This window comes from Takifugu rubripes, chromosome 3 (genome assembly GCF_901000725.2).
Source record: "Takifugu rubripes chromosome 3, fTakRub1.2, whole genome shotgun sequence".
In the NCBI taxonomy this organism is placed as follows: Eukaryota; Metazoa; Chordata; class Actinopteri; order Tetraodontiformes; family Tetraodontidae; genus Takifugu; species Takifugu rubripes.
The window spans coordinates 2,082,279-2,098,641 of record NC_042287.1 but is presented as its reverse complement, the minus strand read 5'-3'; the positions used below and the strand labels follow the sequence as shown (position 1 = coordinate 2,098,641).

General features: G+C 42.2%; 1 protein-coding gene across 1 annotated transcript; it reads left to right on the top strand.

The window, feature by feature from the left end:
* Window positions 1–1,822: 1,822 nt before the first annotated feature.
* LOC101076234 (par-6 partitioning defective 6 homolog beta (C. elegans)) lies at window positions 1,823–16,311 on the top strand. Its single transcript, XM_003978174.3, has 3 exons — window positions 1,823–2,124; window positions 3,895–4,117; window positions 13,563–16,311. Exons 1-3 carry the CDS (start codon window positions 2,062–2,064, stop codon window positions 14,450–14,452), a joined length of 1,176 nt encoding a protein of 391 aa, XP_003978223.2. The 5' UTR covers window positions 1,823–2,061; the 3' UTR covers window positions 14,453–16,311.
* The last annotated feature ends 52 nt before the right edge of the window (window positions 16,312–16,363 follow it).

The following is a 16,363-nucleotide window of genomic DNA, read 5'->3' as shown; positions in this document are numbered from 1 at the left end:
GACAGGCCAGTAAACCAGTAGAGGGGCAACAGAATGAGCCCTGCAAACTGTTGTCTGGCTAACGCATTGTCTAAATACTTGGTCAACTATGACTTTTACTATGTTTGTGTTTATCCTTCATTTATTGAGCATTATTATTGAGGTTTCTTTTTATTTTTATTGTTTTTACTTTGTGTTTTCCCAAGTGTCCTGTCAGGAGTCACTCCAACAGTTGCTACATGATCTATTGCACAGTAACAAGACTATATTGTAATGACATTAGAAGAGGGAAATGTACCACTGGCATGCTGTTTTCTTCACAGATGAGTTGTAAGGGAGTCCATGATGATGTCTGCACATACACCCGATGTGGTAACCTGAGGTACCCTAACTGCTGTAGGGCACCATGATGAGGTCCTTGGACAATATTCTGGTGCAGTGGGCCATGGAGTTCCTCATGGTGCATAATAAATGTCTTGTTTTGTGGAGAGTGTCAGCTGTTCCTGGGTGACAAAGACTAATTCTGGGCTGTTTTCACTGAAAAGGAAAAGGGAGAGATGTCTGAGGAGTAAGGCAATGTGGCATTGACTCCCTGCAGGAGTCTGTGACGATGCAATTATAGCATTGTATAAGAATGCCAGTAGGTGTTGCGATGGATTTATAGAATTTACTGGTGAGCAACACATTTGGAGAAATGGTAAAATCAAATCAATCTTTATTTATATAGCGTCTTTTACAATCAAAATTGTTTCAAGACGCTTTCCAGAATCCCAGGGCCTGACCCCAGACAAGCAACAGTGGCAAGGAAAAACTCCCCTTTAACAGGAAGAAACCTTGAGCAGGACCAGGCTCATGTAGGGGGGCCCTCCTGCTGATGGCCGGCTGGATAAAGGGAGAGGAGAGGAGAGGAGGGGAGGGGAGGGGAGAGGGAGAAGGAGACAAGAGAAGAGGGAGGGGGAGGGGAGAGGAGAGGAAGCCATGACCAGAGGCCTGTCAGGTGATCATGTTTCCGGACCCCGGCAGCCTTGGCCTATAGCAGCACAGCTAAGATGTGACCTAATGATTAGACGACCCCCTAAGTATGATAATTTGTCTGTCTATGATAATAACTGGAACTACAGAATTAGTAACAATAAGCTTTTTCAAAGAGGAAGGTTTGAAGTCTGATCTTAAAAGTAGCGATGGAGTCAGCCTCCCACACCTGGACAGGGAGCTGGTTCCATAGCAGGGGGGGCTTGAGAGCGGAGCGGTCTATTGGGCTGGTAAGGTATCACTAAAAAAGCCCATATACAGTATATTTAGATGAGGTCTTTGAAACCTTACACCTTTAAGTCTAATCACTTTTAATAATCTATTTGTAGAACTATCTATCCTGACCTATAGATCTATTGAAACGGATTATTAAAAGAAAAAAAAGAATCGAAATTACTTGTGAATGTCAGAGCTGTCGTGACAGCTGCTCCAGAGATGGAAGTCCATATTCATGCTGCAGCAGCTGTTGGCAGATATAACTGTATAATAATAATAATAATAATAATAATAATAATAATAATAATAATAATAATGGAGCCGTTGTCAGTGTCACTGACTAAATTGATGATAGGTGCCTCTATAAATATTTAAGTACGCATTTTGCTAACCGCTAAACTTGCAAATTGCAAGGGATAAGCGAACTGGACCTGCAGGTTAAAGTAGTACAAAATGGAAATAGGTGAGTATAAAACTTTATTATTCCTGCATGCTTTAAGATACATTTAATACACCCTTAACGCAAGCAAAGAATCCAAAGATTTCCACATTAAAACGTGTAATATTGTGCCTTTTATTTTGAAGTTCCGTGTGAGTCAATGAGAGACGGCGTCACAGTTGGTCTGTGCAAAAGGCAACAGCGACTGAGAAGAGACAAGTTCACAGGCTTCGCCGGGCTAAAGGACCCATACTTATGCCGGAGAAGAAGCCATGCTGGTTATTTGACGGGACAAGCATTTTCCGGGGGATCCAGGGATAATTAGCAGACGTGAACAGCGGTGAAAGGAGCAGCCCGAGTGGGAGCTTTCGCGGCGGTCTCGCTGCTAGCAAAACATGAACAAGAGCCACCGAGTCCCGAGCAACCGTTCTCTGAGTACAGTCGAGGTGAAGAGCAAGGTATGGGGTTTTAAGCAGCTACATTTGTTATCTCTGTTGGTTTAACTCGTCTAAGAATGTTAATAATGATAGATAATTCAACCAACTAAGTTCGGATTCATCCGGCTGCGCAAGCTCGAGTGTTGCTTTACTAACTAGCTGTTTAGCTGATCAGACTTATTACGATTACAGTCGTAGATCCGTTGTGAATTTCCGAGGATTGTTCTAGGTGAGAAGTAGGCTAGTGTCAGCCGGAGCGACACCTCCCCGATCACCGTTTCCTCCCTCTGATTTGTCTCAATCATTTACAACTCGGACTTCTTTACTTTGGCGTCAGAACTGAAGCCCTCGTCCGTGTCCTACACCTGGTCCGATTCTTTTCATCCTCCATGATCTTTCAGTGCCCCTCATTCTCTGGACAAGCTCCCCCCCCCCCCACGACTGATCCGCCTGATGAAAAGGGATCTTGGCTGCTCACCTTTTTGGCTTGCATTTGTTTCCAACTGTATCGAAAGTGTACGAGTCAATAATTTACCCACACAAAGGTGCAAGGTTCCTTTTGTGTGTAAAGCTGGAACAACTTCTCTATCTAGCTATTGGTACATCCTTATTCACCGTAGTTATTGTTGGTTTTATATATATATTATATATTTATATATATCTTCCTCGCCCTCCTGGGCGGTGCCTCCTTCCTTCAGACTCGGGTCCTCTACCAGAGGCCTGGGAGTCTGAGGGTTCTGCACAGGATCTTAGCTGTTCCTAGGACTGCGCTCTTCTGGACAGAGATCTCTGGTGTGGTTCCTGGTATCTGTTGGAGCCATCTACTCAGGTTGGGTGTTACTGCCCCTAGTGTCCCCATCACCACTGGGACCACTGTTGCCTTCATCCCCCACATTCTCTCCATCTCCTCCTTCAGCCCTTGGTACTTCTCCAGCTTCTCGTGTTCCTTCTTCCGGATGTTGCTATCACTTGGGATTGCTACATCTATCACCACCACTGTCTTCTGGTGTTTATCCACCACCATCTTGTCAGTCTGGATCTGGAAGTCCCACAGGATCTTGACCTGCTTGTTCTCCACCACTTCCGGGGGTGTCTCCCACCTGGTCCATGGGACCTCCAGCCCATACTCAGTGCAGATGTTCCTGTACATTATGCCAGCCACCTGGTTATGCCGTTCCATGTATGCCTTGCCTGCGAGCATCTTGCACCCTGCTGTGATGTGCTGGACTGTCTCAGGGGCATCTCCACACAGTCTGCACCTGGGGTCTTGTCTGGTATGGTAGACCCTGGCCTCTATTGCTCAGGGCCTGTTCTTGTGCAGCCATGATTAGTGCCTCTGTGCTGTCTTTCAGCCCGGCCATTGCCAGCCACTGGTAGGTTTTCTCGATATCAGCCACTTCCTCAATTTGTCGGTGGTACATACCATGCGGGGGGGGGGCACATAAGGGCAAAGGCAGGTCCTCCCTGGATGGGTCGCCAGCTCATCGCAGGGCCCTATATGAGAAATTGCGGGTTTAGTACCTTGCTCAAGGGTACCTTGCCAGTGCTCTGAAGGTATTCTGGTACCTCCCCCTACTGCCAGAAAACCTGCTATGTTTTGTCTGCACTGACCCGAGCTACCACCACCCTATTTTAAAATGTTGATAGTCTGCATCCGTTGAGCTTCCCATTACATGTGTCATGTTGCTCAGTCTTAAACATTTTGATGATCCTTTGCAGAATCATAGAGATGGAGAAAATATGGACCCTTGGTCATGCTGATATCTTGTTTTTTCTGTTTATGCGTCCTAGTTTGGTGCAGAGTTTCGTCGCTTCTCGCTCGATCGGTCAAAACCGGGTCGCTTCAATGAGTTCTATGGCCTTCTGCAGCATGTTCATCATATCCCAAATGTGGAGCTTTTGGTGGGCTATGCTGATGTGCATGGTGACCTGCTGCCCATCAACAACGATGATAATTATTATAAAGCCATCTCCACTGCCAGCCCTCTCCTCAGGTTGTTTCTGCAGAGGAAAGGTGAGTAAAGACGCAGTTATGAGTTCCCTTTTCTGCCTTCAAAACTTGAAATGACTGTTTTTGTCTTCTTTGTCTGAAAAACTAGCTTTTATCCCTCTTTCTTTTTCCTGAACTTTGAATACTTTTGCTGATATTTTATCCAAGAACAATAGTTTACATTGTTCTTGATGTATCACGTCGGAGTGGTGGTCTAAGTAAGTTTGGGCAAAAAAGTCAGCACCGGAGACCATCCTGTTTTTCTTATTTTTCTTCATCTTTGGGGCTGACAAACTGGTTAATTGTCACTAGTTTCTGTAGAACAAAGGGTAGTATGGGCCAAATGCGCTCTTGGGTTTGAGTTGTTGCACTTTGCTGTAAAACCCCAGATAAGCTAATCCACTTTGTCAGAAGATTAGCAGGGTCACTATACAGCTTTACATGGAACCATGTTTCTGTTATATACCCAAACTCGCATCTGGTCACATACAAAATTTAGCCAATGTATACTGAGTTGCTCCTGCATACACTACCTTATAGACTACCAGGTATATTTATTTTAAAGAACTCTGAGGAAGAGAAATACAACCACAATCTACAAACCCCACAGATTTAAAAGCCTCACCATGCACACATGCACGTGCATTGTTAAGCTCTTTCTGCTCCCAGTATAAAATGTTCACCAGTACCAATGCGGTGCTTTGTAATAGTTACCTGTTGGTGTGTCAGTGCTATAGGCATAAATGAACTGTGAAGCCACCTTCAGTTTATCCTGAAATTTTCTCACCTCTTCCAGATTTCTCTCCTGATATTTAATATTTTTTGTATAATACTATTTTTGGAACAAGGATATTACACTTAAACAATACAATTATTTTAAATAAATGTAATTATATTATAAGATATTAGAAGTGTGTGCATTAAAAGTATGTATTTTCTTAGTGGTTGCGACAAGAGCGACAGGATGTGTTCTCATGAGAATGTTGTGAAGCAAATGCAGTGAGGTTGAAGTGTAGAAATGAAATGTGACTGTGACTAACTGCAACAATGGAGAAATGGTAAACTACTTTGTCAGGCCGGAACTCTAAGCAGGATTCAGACCCAGAGGTTGATAAACAGCTTCAATACGTTTTTTTATTTTTTTTATTTTTTAAACTAACCAAATTGCTTGGGCAGAGTCAAAACTAAAACTGGCCTTAAAACCTTAAACTAAAAGTCAGCAGAGGAAAAAGGTCTAAAAAAATGTACCCCCTCCAAAAGAAAATCAATCCTGAAGAAGGGTACCAGTAAATAAAAGGCTTTGGAAATCAAACCCTAACAAAGAACTCTCTCAATCAGTGGCTATTTTAAACACTTGGGAAATCCTAAAATAATATCTAGAGGCAATAAAAAGGCAGTAACAGGTAACAAAGATGTTCAATATAACTCAAAAACTACTGAATAAAACCCCCACTCTTAAGAGGAAAATTAGACAAGGTCTCATCATGGCTGAAACAGAATGAAACTCTCTGGGATCAGGACTAGGAAAGACTCAGACTATACACAGATACATGAAGACAGTGGGAAACAGTCAACACAATCAGGCAGGTGACCTGAAATAAGAGGAGATTTACATTTTAAAATAAAACGGGAAGTCACAAGATAAAACCTCACTGGTGTGTCAGTATAAATTAGATCATGTTTAATTCTGAGCCTTTGTTTCCACTCTCATGTGACAGAGGAGGAATCACTTGGTGAAAGGCTACATGTATAATGCTTAATGTGTGAATTGGTATCCCTATTTAGGACCTCAATGAACGTGATTGAGTTTGTTGCACTTTGGGCAAAGGCTAACCAAAACTCATACAACACCAACATCACGTGGTGTTTTTAAAAATGGAATTAAATTAGGTGTGATGAAAGTAGAATGGCGCATCATGAACAATGTGCAACCTCGAGCATTCTTCAGTTTTATCTGCTGAGTAAATTATACACTATTGTCTATCAATCCCGCGTCTGTCTAAAGCTTGTTCCACTTCACCCCTCTTTTTATTTTTTATATGTGTTTGTGGACTGTGAGAGCTATTAAGTTTACCGAAAAATGTGGTTAAACACAGGGGAAGCAGGAAAGAGGCAATGCCTTGTTCCGCAATGCCAGAATAGATACTGCCATCAATTTCTGCTACTGTTTCTTTATTAACAATGATTGATCAGTTGTACTTGTTCTGTTTTACTACCGAATTCAAGGAACAAGAACACAGCAGTCATTCAAAGGGAGTGCCAAGTCATTCACCTTGTGTTATCCTTGGGTGAACAACTTGGCAATAATTGTTGACATGTCATGGCAGCAGCAAAGAGGCCTGTTGTTTTATAGAATGGTTAACAGTGGATGCTGCTAAAGGCTGCTGTAGTTCAATGTATGCTTAGAACAGGCAATACTTGGCATATCTGTCCATATTGTTGATCCTCTGATTCCCTGCATGAGCAGTGGGGCAGTTATGGACATTCAAAGCAAGCCATTCTTGTAGGATCTTAGTTTGTTTACAGTATGGTTATCCTTGAATTACAACTAGAAAGGTAAAGGGGGAATATAATGGAGACTGAAACACTTTTATTTGCATATCCTGTGCCAGGAATGCCAGTGGAATTAGTATCCAGCATATGAGTCATCTAGTCAGAGCAAATGGTTATGTACATTATGAAAGTACAACATGATTAGTTTAACTACCCCACCCACATGTATGAGAGGATGCAGTCACGAGTAGAGTGGAGTATTCCACTGTCAGATTTTGAAATTAAAGGATGAAAGTGGGTTTAATGTGTACCCACAGGTGACTCAAAGGCATTTGCCCTATTTTGATAGTCATGTGTGATAGATTTTTTTTTAGGAACATAACCTTAAAGTTAACAATAAGTGAAGGAATCATTCATTTTCTAACCTGTCCATACCAGCACTTGAGCTCCACATTTTGCCAGTTTACAAGCACAATCCTGAATGTGTTTGATCAGAATTTTGTGTGACGGACCAACAGAAAGTACTGCATGTTTGCGTAATTGCTGCAGAACAGGAATGGCAAAGTACAATCATGGGTTGAACTGGCCAGTCAAAGTCCAGATCTAAACCTTATTTAGATTCTTACCGGCACTCTTTTTAATCTGACTGAGCAAAACTTGGTATCTCTTGATAGGCAACACTCTTAAAGATATACCCTGAATGCTACATAGAATTTTGTTTCCACAATTATTTTCTTTTTTATGTCGGTCTGCCGCATAAATCCGAAATGCTTATAATGTTAAAAAAATAGAAAAATGTATTAGCAGTAATGCAAGGCACTCAAAGAAGGGTTATTAAAGTGATGGAGATCAGTATTAAAGAGAATATTCCAATCATTTGACTTTGCCGAACTGTCACATAATTGGAGAGATGGGAAAGGAGAGGGAGTTGTGTGTAATTGGAATGCAGCGAGGGACAGAGGAGAGAGTGGCAGTAGTATTAGTACAGGAGGAATGCAGAGTGAGGCCTAGGCTAGGGAGGTTAAGAGAGCAAAAGGCGATAGACGAATGGATAGAGGGGTCAGGTGGAATGTGTCCAGGCTCTCATCATTTCTGCAGGCTAGAATACACAGGAACAGGTCAGAGCTTTGGCTTCTTTTGTAAGACTCATGCTGCTCCGTAGAGGAGAAGGCAGAGAAAGAGATTATGTTTTATATTTCTTTAAAAAAATGTCTTGGATTGTGTCTTAAAGATTCAGAAAAGCTTACTAAGTTTTATGATATCACTTTTTGTACCCTAAAGAACTTGTGAAAGTTCTGTCCACTGGAATATCCAATCTTTTGCACCTTAAAGGCTGTGTTGGTGTACCTGTGTAAAACTCCATAACGTTGATGAAGGAGCTGTCTCACCCTCCCCTTCAACAGCTTGAACCCCAGCCCTGCCCCTTGATTAGTTGCCGCACTTGTGTTTGGGTGGGTTCATAACAGTTCAGTATGCTTCTCAGAGCTTTATGGACAGAAAGTAGCCTAAAGTAGCGGCAGCCTGATTCATAGTGGACTGCTGTAAATCGTGTTTGCTTTGCCGTCCCGCAACGATCATCCTAAATAGACGTGGGGTCTGATACATCACCTTAACTCCAAAACAGTCAGTCAGAACTGATGAAGCCTCTTGGATGAGAAGGGAAATGTCTTCTTGAAACCGTCCAGTTGCTAAGATTCAACTAGCAGAGACACTCAGGAATATGTAGTCATGAAGTGGCTGACTTTAAACTGCTACCAAATACCTCCTAAACATCTAACCTTGTAATTTCACCAGTCTGCATTGCTAGCATGTCAGGCTTCTTGGTGTTTTCCTCTGAGGAACCTCCCTTTTACCTCTCCTTCCATTTCTCCTCCTGTCTTATCAGCAACATTAAGGCACTTCAATATCAGCTGTGCCTCAAAGGTATGTTAACCATCCTAAACTATGATAGGGTGAACCTTCTTCCCCCTCCTCTTTATTATACACACCCACCTAATACCAGCCTTCTTTTTCCGCTGATTTCATCAGTAACATTGAGCAACAAAAAAGGAAACACAACTGATCCAGTCTCCTGCTCTATTTACATCAGCCCATGCCAGGAATCCTGAGATTTCGGAGACATTCAGACGCATCACCAACATGTCAGCCTTCAGCTGCTTGCATCATTTTCTTATACTGTGGTTTCTGAGGCACAATATGTAAACATGTAAAACAGACACCATTATCATTTTTTCAAGATTGTTGGGGACTTTTGCTACCTCCGAGGTGGTTGATGTGATGTTGAATGACGTTATTCGATGTTGTTCCTAGCACTACATACCTGGCTGCAGTTTCTGTGTCATAGACAGCTTTGTTAATGGAATTCAGTTTTGTCTGCATAAATACATGCAAACATTCTAAACATAAAGCACATTTCTGCCATCAGTTTATGCCTTCAGTTCACTAAATATGTATAGAATTGCCATTTTTATCCTCTCCATTGCTCAACTTCTGTTGTGCATCTGTGTTCATTAAGAAATCCCAGCAACATAATTGCATGGGTCTATTTGCCAGGAGAAGGATGTTTAAGCAATTCTGTTTATATTTGGGGTATGTCAGTTAGTTAGGGTGAACAAAAGAGAACTTGAGAATGGTTCAGATAAAAGAAAAACATGAAAAAAATGGCACCTTTGTGTCAGAACCAGAATAACCTTCTGTAGCAGTTGGACCTACAGTTGTTCACCTGTGTGATCAGACTCCCTTAGCTGCTCTCCCCCTCTGTATAAAGGATCCTTGGCTGCTTGTGATCTCACTGTCAGGTCACAACTGGATCTTTGTCTTTCCTGGCTAGCTGTTGATAGTGACTGCTGTACACTGAAATCTCTCTAGAGCTGTAGATTTGGAGCTGCTGGCTCTGTTGCTCAGCCATTATAACTCTAATATTGTCAGACATACTCAATTTTCTGGAGAAAAAATTTATTGCCTAACTTATCCCAAGTTCCGTGATAAAGAAGTAATCTCTTGTTACTGGAATCATTGAATTATATGTACTCTTGAATATGCTAGAACCTTTGTTAGCTGAACAAATGGAAGAATATTTGACATCCACGAGACACCCTGGGGCCCCATTGCAAAAGAAACCACTGACGCCTCTCGGGTCCAACACCACCAAGGCAATGATTCAATCCACAAACCCTTTATTTTAAATTGCAGTGCAAGAGCATTTATGTGCATAAATACCAAGACTAAAGGAAAAGTTTTCATCAAATAAAAGTAAGATAAAAAACCCAACCGAAAAGACAAAAACACAACAAAGTACCGATATTAGATCTCAGTTTGCAGGCAGGAGCAGATCCAGTATCTTACCACAAACTTGGAGGGCAGAATCAACAAGACATTTTGTCAATTGTTGACAACTGGTGCCGGGCCCTCTGATACGGGCCGTCCGCTCCCTGTACGATCGGTGTCAGAGTTTGGTCCGCATTGCTGGCAGTAAGTCGAACTCGTTTCCAGTGAGGGTTGGTCTCCGCCAGGGCTGCCCTTTGTCACCGATTCTGTTCATAACTTTTATGACAGAGTTGATCACAGCATCCTGTTACAGAGACTGGAACATGTGATTGGGATTAAAGGGACAGCACTAGACTGGTTTAGATCATATTAATCTGATAGATAGCTGTTTGCTCAGGTTTATGGCATTCCCTCCACAGTAGGGTTAGCCATGGAGTTCCACAAGGTTCTGTACTTGGACCAATCCTCTTCACCTTGTACATGCTTCCCTTAGGGAACATTATTCGGCAGCATTGGATAAATGTTCATTGTTATGCTGATGACACTCAGCTATATTTATCCATGAAACCAGAGGAGACAGAGAAGTTAGTGAAGCTCCAGACCTGTCTTAAAGACATAAAGTCTTGGATGTCTTCAAATTTCCTCCTCCTTAACTCAGGAAAAACTGAGGTCATGGTGTTTGGTCCTGAACCTCTGAGGGATAGATTAGATCACAGGATCACTCTAGATGGTATCTCATTAACATCTAGTCCCTGTGAGGAATCTAGGAGTAACTTTTGATCAAAATCTCTCCTTCAACTCACACATTAAAACAGTCTCCAGAAGTGCCTTTTTTCACCTGAGGAACATCTCAAAGATCAGGAAGCTACTGACGCGGCATGATGCTGAAAAGTTAGTCCATGTATGTGTTACTTCCAGGCTGGACTATTGTAATTCTTTATTATCAGGGTGTCCAAACAACTCTTTAACAACAACTCTCGCTTCATTGGCTGCCCATTAAATTTAGAATAATTTTTAAAACCCTTCTTTTGACCTACAAGGTCCTGAGAAGCCTAGCTCCATCCTACCAGCCCAATAGACCGCTCCGCTCTCAGAATGCTGGTCTACTTGTGGTCCCCAGAGTCTCTAGGGGTAGAATGGGGGGCCGAGCATTTAGCTACCAGGCCCCCCTGCTATGGAACCAGCTCCCTGTCCAGGTACGGGAGGCTGACTCCATCGCTACTTTTAAAATTAGGCTTAAAACCTACCTCTTTGAAAAAGCTTATTGTTACTAATTCTGTAGTTCCACTTACTATTATAGACAGACAACTTATCATACTTAGGGGGTCGTCTAATCATTAGGTCACATCTTAGCTATGCTGCTATACACCGAGGCTGCCGGGGAGGGTCCCCCTACATGAGCCTGGTCCTGCTCAAGGTTTCTTCCTGTTAAAGGGGAGTTTTTCCTTGCCACCGTTGCTTGTCTGGGGTTAGGCCCTGGGATTCTGGAAAACGCCTTGAAATAATTTTGATTGTAAAAGACGCTATATAAATAAAGATTTATTTGATTTGATGGACAGAATTTCTAGGTGCAGTCATGGTGTTGAGGGGGTCCGGTTTGGTGACCTCAGGATTGGGTTGCTGCTCTTTGCACTGATGTGGTCCTGTTGGCGTCATCGGCCCGTGACGTCCTACGATCACTGGATTGGTTTGCCACCGCGTGTAAAGCGAGAATCGGCACCTCCAAATCTGAGGTCATGGTTCTCAACCGGAAAAAGGTGGAGTGCCTTCTCTGGGTCAAAGAGGAGATCCTGCCCCAAGTGGAGGAGTTCAAGTACCTCGGGGTCTTGTTCATGAGTGAGGGAAGAATGGAGCAGGAGATCGGCGGGCGGATTGGTGTGGTGTCGGCAGTAATGCGGACTCTGCACAGATCGATCTTCGTTCCTACCCTCACCTATGGTCATGAGCTTTGGGTCATGACCGAAAGAACAAGATCACGGGTACAAGCGGCCGAAATGAGCTTCCTCCGTAGGGTGGCTGGGCTCTCTCTTAGAGATAGGGTGAGAAGCCCTGCCATCCGGGAGGAGCTCGGAGTAGAGCCGCTGCTCCTCCGCGTTGAGAGGAGCCAGATGAGGTGGCTTGGGCATCTAGTCAGGATGCACATGTCCCTCCGGTAGGAGACCCCCGGGAAGACCCAGGACACGCTGGAGAGACAATGTCTCTCGACTGGTCTGGGAACGCCTGGGGATCCTCCCGGATGAGCTGGAAGAAGTAGCTGGGGAGAGGGAAGTCTGGGCCTCTTTGCTTAGGCTGCTGCCCCCACGACCCGACCCCAGATCAGTGGTAGAGGATGGATGGAGTTTGTCAACTGTATTATTGACACCAAAGTTGCCGTTATACCATTCATCAGAATAATGCACAACACACTAGTGTTTAAATAGGAAGGGAAACATCATTTTCTATTTTTAGCCTATTTGGAATATTTGAAAGGTAAATAGATTTTATTAAAGTACAAGAAAATGCATATTCTGACTAAGTGTGGAACCGGTATTCATGCTGTGATAGTGTTAGCCTCTACACCACCGTGCTGCTCTTTGGATTTGATTTTGCCAGCATATGAATTTTTTATGATATAAGGATGCCTTTTCTGTCATTTTTGGTGTTTTTAAATGTAAACGGACTTCTAATGCATATCACTGTGTCGCCTTTAACCTTAATGAGTATAATTTGCACATTGCCCAGTACAGTTTACGCATTGGCCTGTTCCAAACTGAAGAATTAAGGGTTTTGACGTTGGTAACTAAGAACAAAATACATTTTATGAAGGTTTTTTTACTCTGAAAGTGTGTATGAGAACAAAATTCCAACCATGTTAATATTTAGCCATGTGTAATATACTGTTAGCTATAAGAAAGGCAAGGTCCAATTTCTTCCATCTTACCTGGCAGAGTCAATGCAATGCTGTTATTACCCGCACTCGGTTTACCAGGTTTAAAGTCTACAGCTGCAATTGACATTGTAGAAAAGGGAGGTGCAAAATTTAAATGCATTTCTCCCAGTTTGCCAATGTGGACATTAGGTTAGGGAAGGGTTTGTGTGCCCTTGAGCAGTGACTCCTCCAGGCTGTTTAGTTACACGAGGGTAAAAGTGTAATTTTTGAAAGTGATCATTTATTTCAACACAACACTAAGTTATCAGGGCCTGAGAGTTTTTATGTGTGTTTGTGCTGACTTTAGGGTTGCTGTTGCTGTTCTTGTATTTTCTTTAACTTCTGCCTTTGCTGCAACTTTTTATTGTGTGTTTTCAGCCCAGTTCTTGTAAGTGAGATGTTCCCACTCCTTCTCAGATCTTTTCCTCTACATGTAGATACTGGGGAGGCTTTTCACGGGTGGCGTTGTACACATGAATTCTTGCTTTCTTCTGTATGCTAAACTAGTTGTTACTTTATTGTTTGGCGTGCCATTTTTATTCTTGCTTAAGGAAAAAAAAATCAGCTTAGTTTAAATTAGGGAAGTCCCCCCCCCCCCTTTGATCTTAAATTGAGCCACTTTAACAGGTTTTCCGCTGCTGCAACCCAAATTGGAAAGTTTAAAGAATGATATGAGACGTGTTAAATACTTGTGTGGTTAACCTCAAATGTAGCGGTGAAGCTAAGATTTAAACAACGTGTTTCTGGAAAACTCTGAGATTTTATTAATGCATGTCTTTTTTACTTTTATATATTTTACAGAAGAAGCTGATTACACAAAATTTGGCATGAACTCATTGACCAGCAAGAAAATCACGGGACTCAACAAAAAAAAGACACCGGTGATCATCAGTTTCCCAAGAGACTTCCGCCCCGTCTCATCCATCATAGACGTGGACATCCTTCCCGAGACTCACCGGCGTGTTCGCCTATACAAACACGGCCAGGAAAAACCTCTGGGCTTCTACATACGTGATGGCTCCAGTGTGAGAGTCACTCCACAAGGGTTAGAAAAAGTCCCTGGTATCTTTATCTCTCGTATGGTGCCTGGTGGCCTGGCAGAAAGCACGGGTCTATTGGCAGTGAATGATGAAGTGCTAGAGGTGAATGGCATAGAGGTAGCTGGAAAGTCTCTTGACCAGGTGACAGACATGATGATCGCTAACAGCCACAATCTTATTATCACTGTCAAGCCTGCCAACCAGAGAAACAATGTAGTTCGCAGCGGAGGAGGAGGCATGGCATCTGGCAGCTCGGGACGCTCCTCAGACAGTGGCGCCAGTTATTGTGGCCATAGTGGACTTGGCAATACAGCTTCCATGCCTTTGCACATCATCCAGAACTTCCCTGATGGAGAAGAGCTGGAAAGTGATGACGACGATGAAGACCTGGTGATTGAAGCCGATGGTGAAGCCGAACACATTGGATGCACCCCCCCCACTTACAGCATGCCCTCATTACCTCACTACGAGCCACACCTGGACCTGCGCACAGCTGCAACATCTGACATGTCCCTTAATTCCAATGGAAACGTACTGGTAAGTGGTAGCAGTAGAGCACTGAGCAACGCCAATGCCACATTCACATCGCCGTCTGATAACGCATTGGAAAGGCCTACCCTGGAAGAGGAAGGAACTGTAATAACTCTCTAGACTAGTCACCCAAACGGTAAACACTGGAAAACAGTCATTCATGTCAAGCCATGCCATTAAAATCAATAAATGGCCCCTTTGTCACTGAGGGATTCCACAAAAATACTGATTTGTGCTATTCAGCTCCTCTCAAAATGAACATGAATCCGAGTTTTACGTGATAATGCGTAATTTATGTGTAATGTTAGAAATAATTTTATTTTACAGAACTGTCCACTGAGCTACAGTTAGAGGGATCAGGAGCTTATGTCTTTCTGTACTAGCAGGATACAAGTCCTTTGACCCGACTCATGAGTCCTTTTTAACAAACACTGACGCGTGTGTTGATAACCTGCAGTTGTTGCCTGATTACTTGACAACGATCCCCCTCCAGTCACAGTACTTTTCATACAGTGTTTTCAAGAGAAGGCTGATCCAACGAGTCTGGGGCCTTTGGACTCTGATTCTTTTAGCCACTACTGTTGGGTTTTTCTGTTCCTGGAACTGAAAGGATGTTATCTTTAAATATTGGCCACAACTTGGTGATTTTCTTTTTATTTTACCCTATGATTAGATCTGCTTCATATTATTTTTGGTATTTTGTAGTGATAATCGTGTATCTCAGATTTAAGTGTACAACTTATTCATGTCAACAGAAAGCACAACTGGTTCCTAATGGTAGGTAATGTAACTATAAAATATGATAACTCATGCAGCTCTTCATGTGTATGACAAGAGCTACTTCTGTGCCTCACTTGCGAAAAATATGTGAATGTGATTTTAATTTTTCATATATTGGTTTCTCTCTATCATTAGTGTAGCGTTTGTCACTGCTGTACTACTCATCCACAATTTTCTAGCTAGGATTTTTCATGAAAAGGTCCAGAGATATTTACATATGACTGGATCTCTAATATGTACGCCCATTTTCACTGTGCATGTGCTTTTCATTAATAATCTAACCATAACAAATTGCAAAATGTGAAAACTGTGGTATAAGAGAAAAGAAATGGGTGACAGATTCACTGTAACCCACTCCTGTTAACACTACATAGTCAGAAGTCCTGAATTTAACAATTTTGCATGTATTGCATAATTGAGAAAATTCAGCAGAATTTGGCTATTTCCCATCCAGAATCACATTTCTACATTCATAACCTTCGTTGGAAGAGATTCCCTTCAGTCTGTCGGTACAGTTTATTGGGATTATTGTGAAAGACTACTTTTTAAAAAAAAATCTTAGTTACTAAAGTGTGGATGACACAAAAACAGACCGAAATGATGCACATTTGGACTGAATACATTGCTCACTTGATTATTTTATTTTTTTAGTGTCTAATCACACAGTGAATATTTGAGCAGGAACTAGTGCAGGTTTCATACCATTGAACAACTTTGAAGGTACTGAGAATACAATGTTTAGTGGTACACAGAGGCCTTCATTAATGAAGGCGAGACAGGGCAATGAGATCGTAAGACTTATTTTCCTTCCATTACACTTTTTTGCCTCGTTGGACTAATTTCGTGTGTCAATTGATTTTATTTTTTTTTCCTTTTGATGATTTGTTACTTGTTTAAATAGCAGCAACAGTTCAAGATGTGACTTATAATGCAATGAACTATCTTTTTTTGTTCTTTTTTGGAGCAGCAGCTGCATTAGCACTAAATACAATTAGGCTACACGTTGGAGTTGGTACCCACGTTCATTTCAATGACCAAACGGGGAGTTTGGCTTGCCAGATAAGCCGTGACATACAATTATGATTAAGGTGATTATTTTCATATCGATTTTTTTTTTCTCAATGTATATTGTAGAGCACAATACAATTGTTTTAGAATCTCATTGGAAATATAACAATAAATTAATGTGCACAAGAAAATGTGAATTGAGGGGCTTTGTCGGATAACCTTGTATTTCTTTGAAATGGAGCT